The sequence below is a fragment of the Hyla sarda genome, chromosome 2, assembly GCF_029499605.1.
Source record: "Hyla sarda isolate aHylSar1 chromosome 2, aHylSar1.hap1, whole genome shotgun sequence".
Lineage (NCBI taxonomy): Eukaryota > Metazoa > Chordata > Amphibia > Anura > Hylidae > Hyla > Hyla sarda.
In genome coordinates this window covers 504731626-504756625 of record NC_079190.1, presented here as the reverse complement: position 1 = coordinate 504756625, position 25000 = coordinate 504731626, and the positions used below count along the sequence as shown (strand labels likewise).

General features: G+C 42.3%; 1 protein-coding gene across 1 annotated transcript in view; it reads right to left on the bottom strand.

Annotated features, from left to right (window-relative positions):
* Window positions 1-25000, bottom strand: part of POU2F1 (POU class 2 homeobox 1) — a 218896-nt gene that overhangs the window by 97801 nt on the left and 96095 nt on the right. Inside the window, 2 exon segments of the mRNA XM_056559889.1 lie at window positions 3847-3947; window positions 6204-6266. Of these exon segments, the coding sequence (XP_056415864.1) occupies window positions 3847-3947; window positions 6204-6266 (164 nt within the window).

Below are 25000 nucleotides of genomic sequence, written 5' to 3'. Positions count from 1 at the left end.
GCAGGACATCTGAGTGATCGCTCTTTCCTGACATGGACAGAGGTGGCAATAGAGAGTGGTCAGACTGATAAGAACTACTCAACTTTCCCTGGAGAATACAGCAGCTGATAAGTACTGGAAGGGTTAAAGATTTTTTTTTTTTAATATTTTGGGGGGTGGGGAAGTTCAGAACGAGTTCTATTTGTTCCAAAACTCTATTTTAGACTTTGTGACAGGTGCTGCGGCGCTTCCTTCATTCCACAGCGCCTAATCTACATCTGACATTGACTCGTGACACGGCTCGGTGCACGTGCACATATTAAAAGCCGGCTCCGAAAATCTCTGCGATTTCGAGAGTGGTGAAAATAAAGCTGCGTGCACGGTGCAGAATGACTAAACAGCTACTCCAGGTGCAAACATCTCAGAAGGCTTTCTAAAGTTGAGTGTCCCTGCCGGGTGACTGTGGTTCGAAAATGCTTTTAAGAGGCATTTATGTCGCAACTTCAACAAATGGTAGAAAGAGGCCTCCTCCCCCACCGAATGAAGGGGGGCTCCCCGGGGTGGGCACTCACTCACTCGTAATTACGCCGGATGCTATACTTATCGGGGATTGGAGGCGTTTATAGACATGACCCGTGGGGCTTAAAGGGGTACTCCGGTGGAGGTATCAATGTTCATTCCTCCAAAAGCACCAGGGTGCCTCCAGCTGTTGCAAAACTACAACTCCCAGCATGCCCGGACAGCCTTCGGCTGTCCGGGCATGCTGGGAGTTGTAGTTTTGCAACAGCTGGAGGCGCCCTAGTGTGTTTAGAGGAATGAACATAAAACCAGCTTAAAGGGGTACTCCGGTGTAAAACCATTTTATTTTTTTAAATCAACTGGTGCCAGAAAGTTAAACAAATTTGTAAATGACTTCTATTAAAAAATCTTAATCCTTCCTGTACTTATTAGCTGCGGAACACTGCAGAAGAAATCCTTTTCTTTTTGGAACACAGAGCTCTGTTTGCTATGGGGATTTATTTCCTACTCTGGACAGTTTTTTTCTTAAAATGGACAGAGATGTCAGCAGAGAGCACTGTGCTCGTGATGTCAGCAGAGAGCTCTGTGTTCCAAAAAGATAAGGATTTCTTCTGCAGTATTCCGCAGCTAATAAGTACTGGAAGGATTAAGATTTTTTTAATAGAAGTCATTTACAAATCTGTTCAACTTTCTGGCACTTTTTAAAAGGGGTACTCCGGTGGAAATTTTTTTTTTTTTAATCAACTGGTGCCAGAAAGTTAAACCGATTTTAAATTACCTTTATTAAACATTCTTTACCCTTCTTTAACCTTCCAGTACTCTTTACCCTTCCAGTACTTTTTAGCAGCTGTATACTACAGAGGAAATTCTTTTTCCTTTTTGAATTTCTTTTTTTGTCTTGTCCAAGTGCTCTCTGCCGACACCTTGATGCCCTGTATCAGGAACTGTCCAAAGTAGGAGAAAATCCCCATAGCAAACCTATGCTGCTCTGGACAGTTCCTGACACGGACAGAGGTGTCAGCAGAGAGCACTGTGGACAAGACACAAAAAGAAATTAAAAAAAGAAAAGAATTTCCTCTGTAGCATACAGCTGCTAACAAGTACTGGAAGGGTAAACATTTTTTAATAGAAGTAATTTACAAATCTGTTTAACTTTCTGGCATCAGTTCATTTAAAAAAAAGTTTTCCACCGGAGTACCCCTTTAAGTTCTTTCCATTTTCAGTCTGTAGTTTGTATGAACATCTTACAGAATGTAAAGGGGTATTCTGGCAATAGAAAATTGGCATTTAAACAAGACGATGACCCCAACACATAACATTTAGTGATGAGCGGCAGGGGCCACATTTGAAATTCATGATATTTCGTGAATATATGGACGAATATTCGTCCTATGTTAACGGAATTTCGCATATTCGATTCGTTCACTTTAATTAAATTATGAAATTCACGGTTATATCTTTCAACTAACTACTTTTCTTATTGGTTGCTAGGGATGTTGCTAACCTCTGACAACTGTATTTGCATCCTTCTCATTGGCCCACAAGCTAAAAGACGGGAGGGATCAGTGTCCTCTGGAAGTGCCGATATTCGCGAATTTTCGCAACAAGTATTCGTCATAGCAAATATATATGGCTATATTCAAAATATTTGCGAAAATCTTCGCACTCAGCACTAATAACATTTACTAATATAGTGTTAAATAAACAAATTGCACTGGCTTCAGCATGTTTTTGCATTATTCATCCCTGACAGGATGTTGTGAAGTCCTCTCGCTGTCAGTGTGGTGTTGTCTCACACTGAACACACACAGACTGAACTTCGCACACACAGTACTGCTGCATCTCATAGGAATACACTGGACTCTCTGTTCTCCTATGAGAGGCAGCAGAGCTGTGTTCAAAGAAAACACAGCATCTCGTAGGAACACACACCGAAGTCTGCACACAGTACGGCTGCATCTTATAGGAATACATACTGAACTCTGCACACAGTACGGCTGCATCTCATAGGAATACACTGGACTCTCTGAACACAGCACTACTGCCTCTCATAGGAGAACAAAGAAAACTCAGCATCCTGTAGGAACACATTGAACTCTGCACACAGTACGGCTGCATCTTATAGGAATACATACTGAACTCTGTACACAGTACGGCTGCATCTTATAGGAATACATACTGAACTCTGCACACAGTACGGCTGCATCTTATAGGAATACATACTGAACTCTGCACACAGTACGGCTGCATCTTATAGGAATACATACTGAACTCTGCACACAGTACGGCTGCATCTTATAGGAATACATACTGAACTCTGAACGCAGTACGGCTGCATCTTATAGGAATACATACTGAACGCTGTGCACAGTACAGCTGCATCTTATAGGAATACATACTGAACGTTGTACACAGTACGGCTGCATCTTATAGGAATACATACTGAACTCTGTACACAGTACGGCTGCATCTTACAGGAATACATACTGAACTCTACACACAGTAAGGCTGCATCTCATAGGAATATACTGGACTCTCTGAACACAGCACTACTGACACTCAAAAGGAAAACACAGAAAACGCAGTATCTCATAGGAATACATACAGAACTCTGCACACAGTACGGCTGCATCTTATAGGTATACAATGGACTCCGCACACATTACTGCTGCATCTCATAGACATGCACCAGGCTCTGCACACGACACTACTACATCTCACATGAATATACATTCTACTCTCTGTACACAGCATTACTGTATCTCATAGGAATACACAGACACCGCACACAACAATGCTGCGCCTCATAGGAATACACTGGACTCTTTGCATACAGCAATGCTGTGTCTCATAGGAATACACTGGACTCTTACCCTCACACAGCTCTACCCTGCATCCTGCTTTTGAAGGTTTATTCCTTGTAAGATCTTACAAGCAGATGGTGGTGTCAAGCCGATTCTCATAAGAAACACTTCTGCATTTTAGTGAAGAGACTACATCCCCTCTGCAAAGCCAGAGGCCCAATCTTATACGTAGGCTGCAGGTCCACATGTGACTCGCCATATGGAAAACACATCAGAGAAGGAGTCAAGATGGTGGATTTATCCACAGCAGATTAAGTTTCCTTACAGTAAATTGAGATCTAGCTACATACTGGTTTTTTTTTCTTAACTGTAACAATTTTTCCGCAAAGTTATAATATATATATGCTACAGATTACATTTATAATACAAATATGCTACACACTACATTTACTGAGGGATCTTTCCTGCCATAGCTCTGTCTTTGCTTGTATTCAGTATTCTGGGTACACGCTCTGAGGCCTAATGGCACGTTATGCACTCTCACCTGGTGGAGATGCCCGAGGAAGGCCTGTGCTTGGGCTGATGAAATGGCCGCCCCGACAGGCACTGGTTGCTTCTGAAAGTCCAGACCATTTGTTTGTGTGCCTGCAAACACAATGAAAATTGTTAAAACTCTGCTACTTTTATCCACTGTGCCAAAATAATGAAACAGGATAATTAGTGATGAAAGTGAGAGCTAGACAGATAACATTCCTAAAAAGCGAACATATAAAAAGGAACCGTTCTCTATGTGCAATACTGTCCTGGAGGGGGGTCCACCATGTGTGTACAACACTGCCCTGGGTGGGGACCACCATGGATGTATACACACTGCCCTGGGGATGTGCATAACCCTGTATAACACTGCCCTAGAGGGTCCACCCCATACTCACACTGCACCCGAGGGTCCGCCCCGTACACATACTCACACTGCACCCGAGGGTCCGCCCCGTACACACACTCACACTGCACCCGAGGGTCCGCCCCGTACACACACACACTGCACCCGAGGGTCCGCCCAGTACACACACACACTGCACCCGAGGGTCCTCCCCGTACACACACACACTGCACCCGAGGGTCCTCCCCGTACACACACCCACTGCACCCGAGGGTCCGCCCCGTACACACACCCACTGCACCCGAGGGTCCGCCCCGTACACACACCCACTGCACCCGAGGGTCCGCCCCGTACACACACCCACTGCACCCGAGGGTCCGCCCCGTACACACACCCACTGCACCCGAGGGTCCGCCCCGTACACACACCCACTGCACCCGAGGGTCCGCCCCGTACACACACCCACTGCACCCGAGGGTCCGCCCCGTACACACACACACTGCACCCGAAGGTCCGCCCCGTAAACACACACACACTGCACCCGAAGGTCCGCCCCGTAAACACACACACACTGCACCCGAAGGTCCGCCCCGTAAACACACACACTGCACCCGAGGGTCCGCCCCGTACACACACACCCACTGCACCCGAGGGTCCGCCCCGTACACACACACCCACTGCACCCGAGGGTCCGCCCCGTACACACACACACACCCACTGCACCCGAGGGTCCGCCCCGTACACACACACACCCACTGCACCCGAGGGTCCGCCCCGTACACACACCCACTGCACCCGAGGGTCCGCCCCGTACACACACACACCCACTGCACCCGAGGGTCCGCCCCGTACACACACCCACTGCACCCGAGGGTCCGCCCCGTACACACACCCACTGCACCCGAGGGTCCGCCCCGTACACACACCCACTGCACCCGAGGGTCCGCCCCGTACACACACACACACACACTGCACCCGAGGGTCCGCCCCGTACACACACACACACACACTGCACCCGAGGGTCCGCCCCGTACACACACACACACACACTGCACCCGAGGGTCCGCCCCGTACACACACACTGCACCCGAGGGTCCGCCCCGTACACACACACTGCACCCGAGGGTCCGCCCCGTACACACACACTGCACCAGAGGGTCCGCCCCGTACACACACACTGCACCAGAGGGTCCGCCCCGTACACACACACTGCACCAGAGGGTCCGCCCCGTACACACACACTGCACCAGAGGGTCCGCCCCGTACACACACACTGCACCAGAGGGTCCGCCCCGTACACACACACTGCACCCGAGGGTCCGCCCGTACACACACACTGCACCAGAGGGTCCGCCCCGTACACACACACTGCACCAGAGGGTCCGCCCCGTACACACACACTGCACCAGAGGGTCCGCCCCGCACACACACACTGCACTAGAGGGTCCGCCCCGTACACACACACTGCACCAGAGGGTCCGCCCCGTACACACACACTGCACCAGAGGGTCCGCCCCGCACACACACTGCACCAGAGGGTCCGCCCCGTACACACACACACACACACTGTACCGAGGGTCCGCCCCGTACACACACACACACACACACACACACTGTACCGAGGGTCCGCCCCGTACACAAACACTGCACCCGAGGGTCCGCCCCGTACACACACACACACACACACATACACTGCACCCGAGGGTCCGCCCCGTACACACACACACACACACACTGCACCCGAGGGTCCGCCCCGTACACACACACACTGCACCCGAGGGTCCGCCCCGTACACACACACACTGCACCCGAGGGTCCGCCCCGTACACACACACACACTGCACCCGAGGGTCCGCCCCGTACACACACACACACTGCACCCGAGGGTCCACCCCGTACACACACACTGCACCCGAGGGTCCACCCCGTACACACACACTGCACCCGAGGGTCCGCCCCGTACACACACTGCAGATTTGTTTACTAATAATCCCCCCTTTATTTTCATGCTGCCCGCTCACCTGTGTTTCCATCTCCGCTCTCCGCTGATTTACTGTTTTCTGACGGATTACTCATTCTTGCATCTAAAAAGAATTGGGGGGGAAAAAAGTAATTAGTAATATTTCTCTAATGAGCAACAAAAGTCATTCGATCTTTTTTACAGCTTCCATGCAGCATGGGAGGTCTCTCTAGGTAAGTAATAAAAATATAATGTAACATACTTAGTGGGCCATTAACAGCAGCCTGGTGGGGGGTCCCAACTATGAGCAATGCCGCCAATCAGCTGACTACAGAACCTACAAGTACTTGACATAGCATTATACTTCTGGTGGTGGTAATCTGAATAGCTCCCATTGACTTTAATGGAAGCCAAGCAGACCGCGGAGCCCCGCAAGACACACTGTTTATATAATTCCTATTAAAGTCAAATAGAGTTACAAAAGTCAATGCAAGTCTATGGGAGGGGGCGTGACGTGACATCACAACCCCCGCACCCAGCAGTCTAAGCGAATGCCAGGTGCTGCACAGAAATCACGGGGGTCCCAGCTGTGGGACCCCCTGAGATCAGACATTTTATCCCCTATCCTTGGGATAGGGGATAAGATGTCTAGGGGCGGAATACCCCTTCAAATTACTCTTTAAAAAAAAAATGTAATCTTAAAGGGGTACTCCACTGGAAAACATTTTTTTTTTTTTTTTTTTTAAATCAACTGGTACTAGAAAATTAAACAGACTTGTAAATTACTTCTATTAAAAAATCTTAATCCTTCCAGTACTTATCAGCTGCTGTTATGAGCCACAGGAAGTTCTTTTCTTTTTGAATTTCCTTTCTACCTGGCCACAGTGCTCTCTGCTGACACCTCTGTCTATTTTAGGAACGGTCCATAGCAGGAAAGGTTTTCTATGGGAATTTTCTCCTACTCTGGACAGTTCTTAAAATGGACAGAGGTGTCAGCAGAGAGCACTGTGGTCAGGCAGAAAGGAAATTCAAAAAGAAAAGAACTTCCTTTGGATCATAACAGCAGCTGATAAGTACTTTTTAAGCAATTTTTTTTATAGAAGTAATTTACAAATCTGTTTAACGTTCTGCAGCCAGTTTATTTTAAAAAAAAAAAAGTTTTCAAAGGGAGTAACCCTTTAAATTGTGAAATCGGATAAGACCTGACCTCAGTAGGAAGGTGTCAACCCCTGGAATACTGTAATAACCCCCAATGATTGCAGCAGTCATAAAGCGCACACTATGCAGACAATTCAGATGGATTTGTAGGCTTCCTATATGGCCACCCCCAGGTGTTGAATTTTCTTTATCTTAGAGTGCCCCTTTAAAGGGGTACTCCCGTGGAAAACTTTTTATTTTTTTAAATCAACTGGTGCCAGAAAGTTAAACAGATTTGTAAATCACTTCTATTAAAAAATGTTTAATCCTTCCAGTACTTTTTAGGGGCTGTATACTAAAGAGAAATCCAAAAAAGAAATGCGTTTCCTCTGATGTCATGACCACAGTGCTCTCTGCTGACCTCTGCTGTCCATAGCAGCATATGTTTGCAATGGGGATTTTCTCCTGCTCTGGACAGTTCCTAAAATGGACAGCAGAGGTCAGCAGAGAGCACTGTGGTCATGACATCAGAGGAAACGCATTTCTTTTTTGGATTTCTCTTTAGTATACAGCCCCTAAAAAGTACTGGAAGGATTGAGATTTTTTTATAAAAGTGATTTACAAATCTGTTTAACTTTCTGGCACCAGTTGATTGAAAAAAAATTTTTTCCTCAGGAGTACCCCTTTAAACATCTAGGGCAAATTATCTTTGTTTTCACTGTTCTACTTTTCATGAAATCTCTTGATGACCGACATCGTAAGCATTTTTAATACTATTTCTATTAAGGAAGCCCCTGCAGAATACACATGGCGCCGACCCTCCACATGGCGCCCACCCCAACATTTGTAGGATTCACATTATCTCCATTACAAACCCATCACCCCTGATGGAGGAAATTACAGGCACTGTGTGAAATGATCCGACACAAATCGCTGTCTCAGTGTATAGAGGATATATACTCACACAAGATTTCCCCTGACTTATTTTATTTTTCAGGTGCAATTTCCAGGTTTCACTTAATCTCCCCACAATACAATACAGACCCCCCATATCCCCCCATAACTCAGTTAATATAAGGGAAATATAATTTATCCAAAGCAGATGGTAAAATATAACAGTTATCCAAAGCAGACTAATATAAATATATATATATATATATATATATATATATTTTTTTTTTTTTTTTTTTATTTAGTGCTCTAGCTGAAGCTGAAGAGGGGACGACAGATCATATATATATTTATTTATTTATATTATCTCCATATATATATGTATTTATATTATCTCTATCTCTCTCTCTCTATATATATATATATATATTTATTTATATTATCTCTATCTCTCTCTCTATATATATATATATATATATATATATTTTTATTTATTTTTTTTTTTTATTTAGTGCTCTAGCTGAAGCTGAAGAGGGGACGACAGATCATATATATATATTTATTTATTTATATTATCTCCATATATATATTTATTTATATTATCTCTATCTCTCTCTATATATATATATATATATTTTTTTTTTTTTTTTTTTTTTTTTTATTTAGTGCTCTAGCTGAAGCTGAAGAGGGGACGACAGATCATATATATATTTATTTATTTATATTATCTCCATATATATATGTATTTATATTATCTCTATCTCTCTCTCTCTATATATATATATATATATATTTATTTATATTATCTCTATCTCTCTCTCTATATATATATATATATATATATATATATATTTTTATTTATTTTTTTTTTTTATTTAGTGCTCTAGCTGAAGCTGAAGAGGGGACGACAGATCATATATATATATTTATTTATTTATATTATCTCCATATATATATTTATTTATATTATCTCTATCTCTCTCTATATATATATTTTTATTTTTTTATTTTTTTATTTTTTTTATTTAGTGCTCTAGCTGAAGCTGAAGAGGGGACGACAGATCATATATATATATTTATTTATTTATATTATCTCCATATATATATTTATTTATATTATCTCTATCTCTCTCTATATATATATATTTTTTTTTTTATTTTTTATTTTTTTTTATTTAGTGCTCTAGCTGAAGCTGAAGAGGGGACGACAGATCATATATATATTTATTTATTTATATTATCTCCATATATATATATATATATATATATATATATATATATATATATATATATATATATGCCCTCTTTACAAAACTTCAGCCTTATCTAGAGCGCTAATGTGTAACAACGGCGCCGGACTGTTCATGGCAGGAAAATTCCCATAATTGATAATATGGAGCATTACAGGAGGAAGATATACAGGTGACATCTTCATTGGGGAGTGAAGAGTATGAAATGTTGTTATGGTCTTCAAAAAAAAATAATTTTAGAAAATTTCACTATTTAACTCAATAAGTTAGACAGAAACATAGAGGGAGATTTATCAAAACCTGTGCAGAGGAAGAGTGGTGCAGTTGCCCATAGCAACCAATCAGATTGCTTCTTTCATTTTCCACAGGCCTCTTTAGAGGCCTGTGGAAAATGAAAGAAGCAATCTGATTGGTTGCTATGGGCAACTGCACCACTCTTCCTCTGCACAGGTTTTGATAAATCTCCCCCATAGTGATCAAGTGGTCTTCTAGGTGGGTGGGGTGGTCTTCTCAAAGAGGATGGCCAGAATGTATGAAAGAATGGAAATTTGGCACAGAAAATCAGGTTCAGATAAGGGAGGGTGGTCTTCTTGAGCAGTTGTACATACAATAGAGGCGGCCAATACACTCCTATGGGGCCCCAAAAGACAGGAGGAAGGTTAGACTAATCTAATGTGCTACCAAATGGGGGAAACTGAGTAAGGGCACTAGGGTTATGCCAAAGGTTTAGTGTGAGAGGGGTTAATAAACACCAAGCCCTCTGACAAACGCTACAATAGGTACTGCTGAATCTTTGCCATGAGATATGTATTCTTTTATACACCAATGGGTGGTCCCTAAGGTATAGAAGAGGGTCTTTACTCATAGACCACACCAATAACCCACTGGATGGTCCCTTAGCTATAGAAGAGAGTCTTCATTCATAGACCAGACTAATTGCCTACTGGATGGTCCCTTAGATATAGAAGAGGGTCTTCATTCATAGACCACACCAATAACCAACTGGATGGTCCCTTACTTATAGAAGAGGGTCTTCATTCATAGACCAGACCAGTTGCCTACTGGATGGTCCCTTAGATATAGAAGAGGGTCTTCATTCATAGACCACACCAATAACCCACTGGATGGTCCCTTAGATCTGTAAAAGGTTCTTCATTCATTGACCACACCAATAACTCACTGGATGGTCCCTTAGTTATAGAAGAGGGTCTTCATTCATAGATCACACCAATAACTCACTGGATGGTCCCTTAGTTATAGAAGAGGGTCTTCATTCATAGACCAGACCAATTGCCTACTGGATGGTCCCTTAGCTATAGAAGAGGGTCTTCATTCATAGACCACACCAATAACCCACTGGATGGTCCCAAAGCTATAGAAGAGGGTCTTCATTCATAGATCACACCAATAAGCCACTGGATGGTCCCATTGCTATAAAAGAGGCTCTTCATTCATAGACCACACCAATAACTCACTAGATGGTCCCATAGCTATAGGAGAAGGTCTTCATTCATAGACCACACCAATAAGCCACTGGATGGTCCCTTAGCTATAGGACAGGAACTTCATGCGTAAACCACACCAATAAGTCACTGGATGTGCCCTTAGTTATAAAAGAGGGCCCTCATTCATAGACCACACCAATAACCCACTGGATGGTCCATAAGCTTGAGGAGAGAGTCTTCAGTCATAGACCACACCAATAACCCACTGGATGGTCCATAAGCTCTAGGAGAGGGTCTTCAGTCATAGACCACATCAATAACTAGGATATAGAATATAAGTTACAAATATAAAGCAAAAAAAATAAAAAATAACCACAGTCAGTGCAATGGGGGAACTGACTATATTACTGACATGGTCTTCTCTTCTTTAGAAACTGAAGATCTCATATGGAAACAGCAGTGTTTCCGTGGTTCAGACACACAACTATTGATATGACGGCAGAAAGTAACAGGTGTCTGTGCGCCCAGGCTAGGGATTCACAGCAGTGCCAGAAAGTGAACCAGTGCTCAAACTGTATCTGGTCTCTGTAAGGCCGACGACTAGAGATGAGCGAATTTATAGTAAATTCGATTCGTCACGAACTTCTCGGCTCGGCAGTTGATGACTTATCCTGCATAAATTAGTTCAGCTTTCAGGTGCTCCGGTGGCGGGAGACTCTTTCCTAGGACTGTATCCACCTATTCCAGCCCACCGGAGCACCTGAAAGCTGAACTAATTTATGCAGGAAAAGTCATCAACTGCCGGGCCGAGAAGTTTGTGACGAATCGAATTTACTGTAAGTTCGCTCATCTCTACCGACGACACGTCGATGTTGGTAACAAAAAGTTGCAAAAGTCTCAAAGATGATCCAGACTGAATACAATTGTATCAACTGTCCAGATCAAACATGAACTTATTCACATAGAACAGAACAAATATTTAAAAAAAAATGGAGAATATACTAAATAGTATATTTAACGGAATTAACACTAATTACATTTTGGGACATATCTCACGAATGCAGTTACCGGATAAGCAAATGTATAGACAGGTGTAGCCAGCGTCAAATGGTTCCAGAAAGTTAAACAGATTTGTAAATGACTTCTGCTAAAAAATCTTAATCCTTTCAGTACCTATGAGCTTCTGAAGTGGAGTTGTTCTTTGTGCTCTCTGATGACACGTGTCTCGGGAACCGCCCAGTTTAGAAGCAAATCCCCATAGCAAACCTCTTCTTAACTGGCCGGTACCCGAGACAAGCAGAGATGTCAGCAGAGAGCACTGTTGCCAGACAGAAAACAACAACTCAACTTCAGCAGCTGATAACTATTGAAAGGATTAAGATTTTTTAATTGAAGTCATTTACAAATCTGTTTAACTTTCTGGAGCCAGTGGTTATAATTTTTTTTTTTTCCTGGAATATCCCTTTCAAAGGGGTACTTCGCCCCTAGACATCTTATCCCCTATCCAAAGGATAGGGGATAAGATGTCAGATCGCTGCGGTGCCGCTGCTGGGGAGCCCCGGGATCCCCACTGCGGCACTGCGCTATCATTACTGCGCAGAGCGAGTTCGCTCTGTGCGTAATGACGGGCGATACAGGGGCCGGAGCAGCGTGACGTCATGGCTCCGCCCCTCGTGACATCACGGCCCATCCCCTTAATGCAAGTCTATGGCAGGGGGCGTGACGACCGCCGCACCCCCTCCCATAGACTTGTATTGAAAGGGGCGGGCCGTGACATCACGAGGGGCGGAGCCATGACGTAACGATGCCCCGGCCCCTGTATTGCGCGTCATTACGTGCAGAGCAACTCGATCTGTGCTATAATGATAGCGGGGTGCTGCAGCAGCGATCCCTGGGGTCCCCAGCAGCAGCACTGCGGCGATCTGAGATCTTATCCCCTATCCTTTGGATAGGGGATGAGATGTCTAGGGGCGGAGAACCCCTTTAAGAACCATACGTATTATTCTAGAACAGTGTTTCCCAACCAGGGTGACTTCAGCTGTTGCAAAACTACAACTCCCAGCATGCCCGGACAGCCAACGGCTGTCCGGGCATGCTGGGAGTTGTAGTTTTGCAACAGCTGTGTTGTGAAACACTGCTTTATAGCACACCCTCAGAAGTAGCAGCAGCATGGAGGACATCGTAGAGCATGCTGGGAGTTGTAGTTTTGCAACAGCTGTGTTGTGAAACACTGCTTTATAGCACACCCTCAAAAGTAGCAGCAGCATGGAGGACATCGTAGAGCATGCTGGGAGTTGTAGTTTTGCAACAGCTGGAGGCATCCTGGTTGGGGAACAATGTTCTAGAAGCAGAGCACAAAGGGATCTCAATGCCGCCATCATAGAGAAGTCACAACTTCAACCACAACTATTCTCCAACGATGAAGGCAATATCACCTAAGACACAAAGTGCTGCAGTAAAATATCCTCTCACTATAAGAGTCATGTACAAGAACGTCCCTCACAACCTCCCCTTCATTTATTGGTGACGACGGGATGTAAAAACAGTAACATTTATTGTTGGGACGATGTAATGTAAATGTGGAGAAGATCACAAAGGAGCCCAAACCAATGGACGGAACAGAATGAGGCGTAAAAAAGGCGACGGCTGAAGGGAGTGTGGTAAATGCTCAAACAGATAACATAGGAGCAGTATTATAGTAGTTATATTCCTGTATATAGGGAGCAGTATTATAGTAGTTATATTCTTGTATATAGGAGCAGTATTATAGTAGTTATATTCTTGTATATAGGGGCAGTATTATAGTAGTTATATTCTTGTATATAGGAGCAGTATTATAGTAGTTATTTTCTTGTATATAGGGGCAGTATTATAGTAGTTATATTCTTGTATATAGGAGGCAGTATTATAGTAGTTATATTCTTGTATATAGGAGCAGTATTATAGTAGTTATATTCTTGTATATAGGGGCAGTATTATAGTAGTTATATTCTTGTATATAGGAGGCAGTATTATAGTAGTTATATTCTTGTATATAGGAGCAGTATTATAGTGGTTATATTCTTGTATATAGGAACAGTATTATAGTAGTTATATTCTTGTATATAGGAGACAGTATTATAGTAGTTATATTCTTGTATATAGGGGGCAGTATTATAGTAGTTATATTCTTGTATATAGGAGCAGTATTATAGTAGTTATATTCCTGTATATAGGGAGCAGTATTATCATAGTTATATTCCTGTATATAGGGAGCAGTATTATCATAGTTATATTCTTGTATATAGGAGCAGTATTATCATAGTTATATTCTTGTATATAGGAGCAGTATTATAGTAGTTCTATTCTTGTATATAGGAGGCAGTATTATAGTAGTTCTATTCTTGTATATAGGAGGCAGTATTATAGTAGTTCTATTCTTGTATATAGGAGGCAGTATTATAGTAGTTCTATTCTTGTATATAGGAGCAGTATTATACTAGTTATATTCTTGTATATAGGAGCAGTATTATAGTAGTTATATTCTTGTATATAGGAGCAGTATTATAGTAGTTATATTCTTGTATATAGGAGCAGTATTATAGTAGTTCTATTCTTGTATATAGGAGCAGTATTATACTAGTTCTATTCTTGTATATAGGAGCAGTATTATAGTAGTTCTATTCTTGTATATAGGAGCAGTATTATAGTAGTTATATTCTTGTATATAGGAGCAGTATTATAGTAGTTATATTCTTGTATATAGGAGCAGTATTATAGTAGTTATATTCTTGTATATAGGAGCAGTATTATAGTAGTTATATTCTTGTATATAGGAGCAGTATTATACTAGTTATATTCTTGTATACATGAGCAGTAGTATAGTAGTTATATTCTTGTATATAGGAGCAGTATTATAGTAGTTATATTCTTGTATATAGAAGCATTATAGTAGTTATATTCTTGTATATAGGAGCAGTAGTATAGTAGTTATATTCTTGTATATAGGAGCAGTATTATAGTAGTTATATTCTTGTATATAGAAGCAGTATTATAGTAGTTATATTCTTGTATATAGGAGCAGTAGTATAGTAGTTATATTCTTGTATATAGGAGCAGTATTATAGTAGATATATTCTTGTATATAGGAGGCAGTATTATAGTAGTTATATTCTTGTATATAGGAGCAGTATTATAGTAGTTCTATTCTTGTATATAGGAGCAGTATTATAGTAGTTCTATTCTTGTATATAGGAGCAGTATTATAGTTGTTATATTCTTGTATATAGGAGCAGTATTATAGTAGTTATATTCTTGTATATAGGAGCAGTATTATAGTAGTTATATTCTTGTATATAGGAGCAGTATTATACTAGTTATATTCTTGTATATAGGAGCAGTATTATACTAGTTATATTCTTGTATATAGGAGCAGTAGTATAGTAGTTATATTCTTGTATATAGAAGCAGTATTATAGTAGTTATATTCTTGTATATAGGAGCAGTAGTATAGTAGTTATATTCTTGTATATAGGAGCAGTAGTATAGTAGTTATATTCTTGTATATAGGAGCAGTATTATAGTAGTTATATTCTTGTATAAAGGAGCAGCATTATAGTAGTTATATTCTTGTATATAGGAGCAGTATTATAGTAGTTCTATTCTTGTATATAGGAGCAGTATTATAGTAGTTATATTCTTGTATATAGGAGCAGTATTATAGTAGTTATATTCTTGTATATAGGAGCAGTATTATAGTAGTTATATTCTTGTATATAGGAGCAGTATTATAGTAGTTATATTCTTGTATATAGGAGCAGTATTATACTAGTTATATTCTTGTATATAGGAGCAGTATTATAGTAGATATATTCTTGTATATAGGAGCAGTATTATAGTAGTTATATTCTTGTATAAAGGAGCAGCATTATAGTAGTTATATTCTTGTATATAGGAGCAGTATTATAGTAGTTATATTCTTGTATATAGGAGCAGTAGTATAGTAGTTATATTCTTGTATATAGAAGCAGTATTATAGTAGTTATATTCTTGTATATAGGAGCAGTAGTATAGTAGTTATATTCTTGTATATAGGAGCAGTAGTATAGTAGTTATATTCTTGTATATAGGAGCAGTATTATAGTAGATATATTCTTGTATATAGGAGCAGTATTATAGTAGTTATATTCTTGTATAAAGGAGCAGCATTATAGTAGTTATATTCTTGTATATAGGAGCAGTATTATAGTAGTTATATTCTTGTATATAGGATTAGGGATAAAACATGGTAACTATAGTCTTATAGGGATCTATACCTATGCACGTTAGAGAATATCCATTATTCACAGGTATAGCTACACTTACAGTAGGGCTGTGTTAGTTATCCAATTCTTTGTTACATATAACTGCAGTGTATGACCAATGTCTCCCCCAAGAGCCCAAATTACAAGCCCAGCATTGTTCCCTCCGCATATCACTTGCCCCTGGAATCTCCTTTTATTGTCTCCCTCACTAGAGACATTAACCCAATGTAAGAGGAAGCCTATGAGGAGGCCCCACGCTCCGTATACTCTCTCCACTACCTGTACACTCAGTAAATAACCCTCAGTAATAGCCCGGCGGCGGCGGAGGACATCGATAAGTTATCCTCTGCGGGTCTCGTATACAGTTCATCACATTAAAACCAATTCTTTTCACTGGACGCCCTATAAAGCCACCAGGAAAGTGCACAGATCCACGGAGCAGCTACCTGGGGAGATGACTATCCGGGCCGGGGTCGGGATTCATTATAAAACTTGTGAACTGAAGCGTCTATTTCCAGAATAGATGCGGAGGACGGAATGTCTTAACCGCTGCTGTGCCGGATAGGAGCAAAAAAGGAGAAGATACAGGATATACCGTGAAAAGTCAAAATTTTTATGCAAAAACAAAATCACAAAAGGCCCTATGCATGTCACACCACGCCCCCTCCCATAGACTTGCATTGAGGGGGCGTGGTGTGACATGCATGGCGTCAGGACCCCCGCAGCCAGAGTTCGGAACAAAATGTGGAATACCCCTTTAATAGAGGGGAGTCTGCCATTCTGGATCCTCACCTATCTACCAGAGCGGCTGCAAAGAACGTCTCTCTCTCTGGAGGACCTGTCCACAGACCAGTCAGAGATGTGAATGGGCGCTGTGTGATTCCTCATTTCTCCTGTGGTGGCGCTGTGGGGACCACAGCTGATCGCTGGTTACAGGTTATCTAAACCGGTGTTTAAAAACCAGGGGGCCTCCAGCTGATGCTAAACTACAACTCCCAGCATGCCCGGACAGTCACTGGTTGTGAAACACTCATCTGAACAGTCAAGGGATCATAAAAAGATAATCTCCATTTACTTCCAATTGTAAGGATATCTATCTCATATCTATCTATCTATCTCATATCTATCTATCTCATATCTATCTATCTCATATCTATCTATCTATCTCATATCTATCTATCTCATATCTATCTATCTATCTCATATCTATCTATCTATCTCATATCTATCTATCTATCTCATATCTATCTATCCATCTATCCATCTATCTCATATCTCATATCTCATATCTATCTATCTATCTCTCATATCTATCTCTCTCTCTCTCTCTCTCATATCTATCTATCTCTCTCTATTTCATTTCTATCTATCTCCCCATCTATCTCCCCATCTATCTCCCCATCTATCTCCTATCCATCCATATCTCATATCTATTTCTCTCTCTCATATCTTGAACTGCTCAAAATAATAAAGGGAACACTAAGATAACACATCCTAGATCTGAATGAACTAATCGTATGAAATATTTTCCTCGTTACATAGTTGAATTCGCTGACAACAAAATCCCACAAAAATTATCAATGGAAATCAAATGTATCAACCCCTGGAGGTCTGGATATGGAGTCACACTCAAAATCACAGTGGAAAACCGCACTACAGGCTGATCCACCTTTATGTAATGTATTTAATACAAGTCCCAATGAGGCTCAGTAGTGTGTGTGGCCTCCATGTGCCCGTATGACCTCCCTACAATGCCTGGTGAGGTGGAGGATGGTCTCCTGAGGGATGTCCTCCCAGACCTGGACTAAAGCATCCGCCAACTCCTGGACAGTCTGTGGTGGTTGGAGCGAGACGTCCAGGATGAGCTCAATCGGATTCAGGGGAACGGGCGGCCAGTCCATATCATCAATGCCTTCCTCTTGTAGGAACTGCTGACACACTCCAGACACATGAGGTCTAGCATTGTCTCGTATTAGGAGGAACCCAGGGCCAACCGCACCAGCATATGGTCTCACAAGGGGTTTGAGGATCTCGGTACTTCATGGCAGTCAGGCTACCTCTGGCAAGCACATGTAGGGCTGTGCAGCCCCCCAAAGAAATGCATCGCCAAACCATTACTGACGCACCGCCAAACCGGTCATGCTGGAGGATGTTGCAGGCAGCAGAACGTTCTCCACGGCGTCTCCAGACTCCCGTCTGTCACATGTGGTCAGGGTCAACCTGCTGCTCAGTGTGAACTGACAGCTGAGCAGCAGAGCACCCCCTTAAACCAGAAATCGCTCAGATATTGGAGTTAAAACTGTCCCTAAGCAGGAGATTCCTACTGAACGACCTTGCCTGTGTCTTTAACAATCCATACTTCGAGTTTGTGCAGGATAAGAAAACCAATTTCTTCCAAAAACAGTGCCACAACTGTCCTCAGGTTGTGTGTGGTATTGCGGCTCAGTTCCATTGAAGTGAATGAAAACAAGTTGTAATACCACACATTACCCAAAGACAGGAGTGGCGCTGTTTTTATTTATTTATTTATTTATTTTTTATTGAAGAAATTAGTTTTCTGTTCTTGGACAACCCTTTTAAAAGGGGTTCTCTGCTGCTCAGCGTTTGGAACCAACTGTTCCGAACGGTGGAGCCAGGAGCTTGTGACATCATAGCCCCGCCCCCTCAATGCAAGTCTATGGGAGGGGGCGTGACTGCCGTCACGCCCCCTCCCATAGACTTGCATTGAGGGGGCGTGGCTATGACGTCACGAGCTCCCAGCACCGGCTCCAGTGTTCGGAACAGTTTGTCCCAAAGGCTGAGCAGCAGAGAACCCCTTTTAAAAGGGTTGTCCAAGAATAGAAAACTAATTTCTTCAATAAATAAATAAATAAATAAAAACAGCGCCACTCCTGTCTTTGGGTTATGTGCGGTATTACAACTTGCCTTCAGTACAGTACCCCTTTAATGCTAGAAAAGTTTCCAATACTTGCTGTGGAATAAAGATATGGGAGACATGTTGGGCTCTAGATCTGACCCCACTATTGCCCCCTAGAGTTTGTGGGATTACTTCTTATGGTTGGCCAACAATTGCCCTCACTTGGGGCACATAGTTAATTTGAATGATCATTACACCATCGAGTAACACACCACCCGAATTCTACCAATTTGCAGGAAGAGTTTGCAATCTGGCGATGCAGCAGAGCTGAGCGAAGACGTGACAGCTGTCCGTAAATGAATCGTCTCGCCCACAGTAACGCGTATCAGCGGCTCAGCTGATATGGAGACGAGTGGATGCCAGAGATCTCTGCTGCCGCTCGTCATGGGGAAAATAAGATTAGTCGCGCCGAAATGCAATCTTTGTCAGATATGTCATTTGTTAAATGCTAAAACGTCTGTGCATTATCTGTTGGCTTACATAGGACCAATGCAAAGTGCGATGAGCACTGCTACATCTGGAAAGTGGCGGTGACAAAACCTAACAACAGATTAGAAATAATATAATATTATAATACATCCCCCCCCCCCCAAAAAAGAGATCTGCATTAATGAACACGACATTTCACACGTTGCTCCATTGAAATCAGCAACGAGACGCGTGAATCAGCGTTCACACTCGGCACGTGCCGGGCGGCAGCGGAGGAGGAGGAGGAAACCGTTACTCTGATAACAACTACTGAAAATTTAAAGGGTCGCGAAATGCATTAGCTTATAAAACCCTGGCAGAGTTCTAAATATAAGGCAAGAACATCTTTATAGGGGTTAACCAGGAATAGAAAAACAGAGCTAATTTCTTTAAAAAAAACACACTCCCCATTTGTCTCCAGGTTGTGTGTGGTATTACAACTTGGCTCCATTCACTTAAAGGGGTATTCCGGGCAAAAACTCTTTATCCCCTATCCAAAGGGTAAGATGTCTGATCGCGGGGGGCCCTGTCTATGGGAGGGGACGTGATGGCGTGACGTCACGTCCCCAGTACCGGAAACCCAGAGGTTTCAGAAACTGGAGATGCAGCACCCGCATAGAATCAGACATCTTATCCCCTGTCCTTTGGATAGGGGATAAAATGTTTTTTTGGCCGGAATACCCCTTTAGGTGAATAGAGCCACATCCAACATAGAGACAGACGGGGAGCGGCTTTTGAAAGAAATTAGCTGTTTTTCTATTCCTGGATAACCCCTTTAATCACATTATTATCATTACTATTACTACTACTACTACTACTACTACTACTACTTCTACTACTACTACTGCATTATTAATAACAACAAGAACATTATTATTATTATTATTATCATTACTACTACTACATTATTAATAACAACAAGAACATTATTAGTAAAAATCTCATACTCTGGTATAAAACTTCTTTCCCCCCCTCCAAATCAACTGGTGCCAGAAAGTTAAACAGATTTGTAAATTACTTCTATTAAAAAATCTTAATCCTTCCAGTACTTATCAGCTGCTGTATACTACAGAGGAAGTTCTTTTCTTTCTGAATTTCCTTTCTGTCTGACCACAGTGCTCTCTGCTGACACTTCTGTCCATTTTAGGAACTGTCCAGAGTAGAATCAAATCCCCATAGCGAACTGCTCTGGACAGTTCCTGACATGGACAGAGGTGTCAGCAGAGGGCACTGTGGTCAGACAGAAAATAAATTAAAAAAAGAAAAGAACTTATTCTGGAGCATAAAGCAGCTGATAAGTACTGGAAGGATTAAGATTTTTTGTTATAGAAGTAATTTACAAATCTGTTTAACTTTCTGGAGCCAGTTGATATGAAAAAAAAATAATCGTTTTCCACTGGAGTACCCCTTTAAAGATAAGGAAAATAAACAGAGGCTGACAACAGGGAACAATAGCACCATGCACATCCAATGGAGACCAGGTAGATTAGCAAATACCTTTAGTTCACTGCTCCCCAACTGTTGCAAAACTAACTCCCAGCATGCCTTAGTCCAGTGTTTCCCAACCAGGGTGCCTCCAGCTGTTGCAAAACTACAACTCCCAGCATGCCTTAGTCCAGCGTTTCCCAACCAGGGTGCCTCCAGCTGTTGCAAAACTACAACTCCCAGCATGCCTTAGTCCAGTGTTTCCCAACCAGGGTGCCTCCAGCTGTTGCAAAACTACAACTCCCAGCATGCCTTAGTCCAGTGTTTCCCAACCAGGGTGCCTCCAGCTGTTGCAAAACTACAACTCCCAGCATGCCTTAGTCCAGTGTTTCCCAACCAGGGTGCCTCCAGCTGTTGCAAAACTACAACTCCCAGCATGCCTTAGTCCAGCGTTTCCCAACCAGGGTGCCTCCAGCTGTTGCAAAACTACAACTCCCAGCATGCCTTAGTCCAGTGTTTCCCAACCAGGGTGCCTCCAGCTGTTGCAAAACTACAACTCCCAGCATGCCTTAGTCCAGTGTTTCCCAACCAGGGTGCCTCCAGCTGTTGCAAAACTACAACTCCCAGCATGCCCGGACAGCCGAAGGCTTTCAAATCAACTGGTGCCAGAAAGTTAAACAGATTTGTAAATTACTTCTGTTAAAAAATCTTATTCCTTCCAGTACTTATTAGCTGTAGAGTAAATTATTTTCTTTATGAATTTCCTTTCTGTCTGACCACAGTGCTCTCTGCTGACACCTCTGTTCATGTCAGGAACTGTCCAGAGCAGGAGAAAATCCCCATAGCAAACCTATGCTGCTCTGGACAGTTCCTAAAATGGACAGGAGGTGTCAGCAGAGAGCACTGTGGTCGTGACAGAAAATAAATGAATTTACTCTGTAGTATACAGCAGCTGATAAGTACAGGAAGGATTAAGAATTTTTAATAGAAGTAAATTACAAATCTGTTTAACTTTCTGGCACCAGTTAAAAATAAAAAAAAATAAAAAGTTTCCCACTGGCGTACCCCTTTAAGCAGCGGCAGACAACAGGGAACAATAGCAAATCACTTCCTCAGGAGTAGAAAAACAGAAAAAAGCGTGTATGAGCGCTCTCCAGCTGTTGCAAAAACTATTAGGGTGTGGTGCTGCTCTGGACAGTTCCTGATATGGACAGAGGTGTCAGCAGAGAGCACTGTGGTCAGACTCAAAAGAACTACACAACTTCCTCTGGAACATACAGCAGCTAATAAGTACTGGAAGGATTAAGATTTTTTAATAGAAATAATTTACAAATCTGTTTAACTTTCTGGCCCCAGTTAAAAAGAATAAAAAAAATAAAGAAGTTTTCCACCAGAGTACCCCTTTAAGCAGCGGCAGACAACAGAGAACAATAGCAAATCATTTCGTCAGGAGCAGAAAAACAGAAACAAGCGTGAATGAGTGCTCTCCAGTAGAGATGAGCGAACTTACAGTAAATTCGATTTGTCACGAACTTCTCGGCTCGGCAGTTGATGACTTTTCCTGCATAAATTAGTTCAGCTTTCCGGTGCTCTGGGGGGCTGGAAAAAGGTGGATACAGTCCTAGGAAAGAGTCTCCCAGGATTGTATCCACCTTTTCCAGCCCACGGGAGCACCTGAAAGCTGAACTAATTTATGCAGGAAAATTCATCAACTGCCGAGCCGAGAAGTTCGTGACGAATCGAATTTACTGTAAGTTCGCTCATCTCTACTCTCCAGCTGTTGCAAAAACTACTAGGGTGTGGTGTTGCTCTGGACAGTTCTTGACATGGACAGAGGTGTCAGCAGAGAGCACTGCGGTCAGACCCGAAAGAACTACACAACTTCCTCTGGAACATACAGCAGCTAATAAGTACTGGAAGGATTAAGATTTTTTTAACAGAAGTCATTTGCAAATCTGTTTAACTTTCTGGCACCAGTTAAAAAGAAGAAAAATAAAAAAAAATAAAGAAGTTTGCCACCGGAGTACCCCTTTAAGCAGCGGCAGACAACAGGGAACAATAGCAAATCACTTCGTCGGGAGCAGAAAAACAGAATAAAGCGTGTATGAGTGCTCTCCAGCTGTTGCAAAAACTACTAGGGTGTGGTGCTGCTCTGGACAGTTCCTTTGGACAGAGGTGTCAGCAGAGAGCACTGCGGTCAGACCCGAAAGAACTACACAACTTCTTCTGGAACATACAGCAGCTAATAAGTACTGGAAGGATTAAGATTTTTTAATAGAAATCATTTACAAATCTTTTTAACTTTCTGGCACCAGTTAAAAAGAAAAGATGAAAAAATAAAATAAAAAAAGTTTTCCTCCGGAGTACCCCTTTAAGCAGCGGCAGACAACAGGGAACAATAGCAAATCACTTTGCCAGGAGCAGAAAAACAGAAAAAAAGCGTGTATGAGTGCTCTCCAGCTGTTGCAAAAACTAGTAGGGTGTGGTGCTGCTCTGGACAGTTCCTGACATGGACAGAGGTGTCAGCAGAGAGCACTGCGGTCAGACTCGAAAGAACTACACAACTTCCTCTGGAACATACAGCAGCTGATAAGTACTGGAAGGATTAAGATTTTTTAATAGAAATCATTTACAAATCTTTTTAACTTTCTGGCACCAGTTAAAAAGAAGAAGAAAAAATAAAATTAAAATAAAAAAAATAAAAAAGTTTTCCACCGGCGTACCCCTTTAAGCAGCAGCAGACAACGGGGAACAATAGCAAATCACTTAGTCAGGAGCAGAAAAAAAGCGTGTATGAGCGCTCTCCAGCTGTTGCAAAAACTACTAGGGTGTGGTGCTGCTCTGGACAGTTCCTGACATGGACAGAGGTGTCAGCAGAGAGCACTGCGGTCAGACTCGAAAGAACTACACAACTTCTTCCGGAACATATAGCAGCTAATAAGTACTGGAAGGATTAAGATTTTTTAATAGAAATCATTTACAAATCTTTTTAACTTTCTGGCACCAGTTAAAAAGAAAAGATGAAAAAAAAATAATTAAATAAAAAATAAAAAAAGTTTCCCACCGGCGTACCCCTTTAAGCAGCGGCAGACAACAGGGAACAATAGCAAATCACTTTGCCAGGAGCAGAAAAACAGAAAAAAAGCGTGTATGAGTGCTCTCCAGCTGTTGCAAAAACTAGTAGGGTGTGGTGCTGCTCTGGACAGTTCCTGACATGGACAGAGGTGTCAGCAGAGAGCACTGCGGTCAGACTCGAAAGAACTACACAACTTCCTCTGGAACATACAGCAGCTGATAAGTACTGGAAGGATTAAGATTTTTTAATAGAAATCATTTACAAATCTTTTTAACTTTCTGGCACCAGTTAAAAAGAAAAGATGAAAAAAAAAAATTTAATAAATAAAAATAAAAAAAGTTTTCCACCGGAGAACCCCTTTAAGCAGCGGCAGACAACAGGGAACAATAGCAAATCACTTTGTCAGGAGCAGAAAAAAACAGGAAAAAAAAAAAAACGTGTACGAGTGCTCTCCAGCTGTTGCAAAAACTACAACACCCATCATGCCCTGACAGCCTTCGGCTGTCAGGGCATGATGGGAGTTGTAGTTTTTGCAACAGCTGGAGAGCAGCAGGTTGAGGTGCCCGCCATGAACATCAATAAGAGAAATAATCCTGCTCCAACCGCATGGTAAGCGCTAAGCCGGGGAGGTCCGCGCATCCAGCTCTGCTACATATGCTACCAGCTTGTGCATAGTCACCACCGCACCACCCCCCCTCCGCCATTTCCATATTAAAAAAAAAAAAAAAGTGCTCATGCGGTACCCACCTAGTGCATACTCACGGCAGTCCAGCATGGCGTTACGTAGGAGTGCGCGCTTCTTTACCCCGGGATCCCAAACAAGTGGAAGACTATGCCTCGATAAGTCGGGGAGGAAGGATTGGGGGGGGGGGGAGGGGGGGTATTAAGGGGGTTGTTGTGGAAGTAATAGATATTACGTGGACTATACCATAGCCACGGCCAGGCGGACGCGAAGGAAACTTGAGTT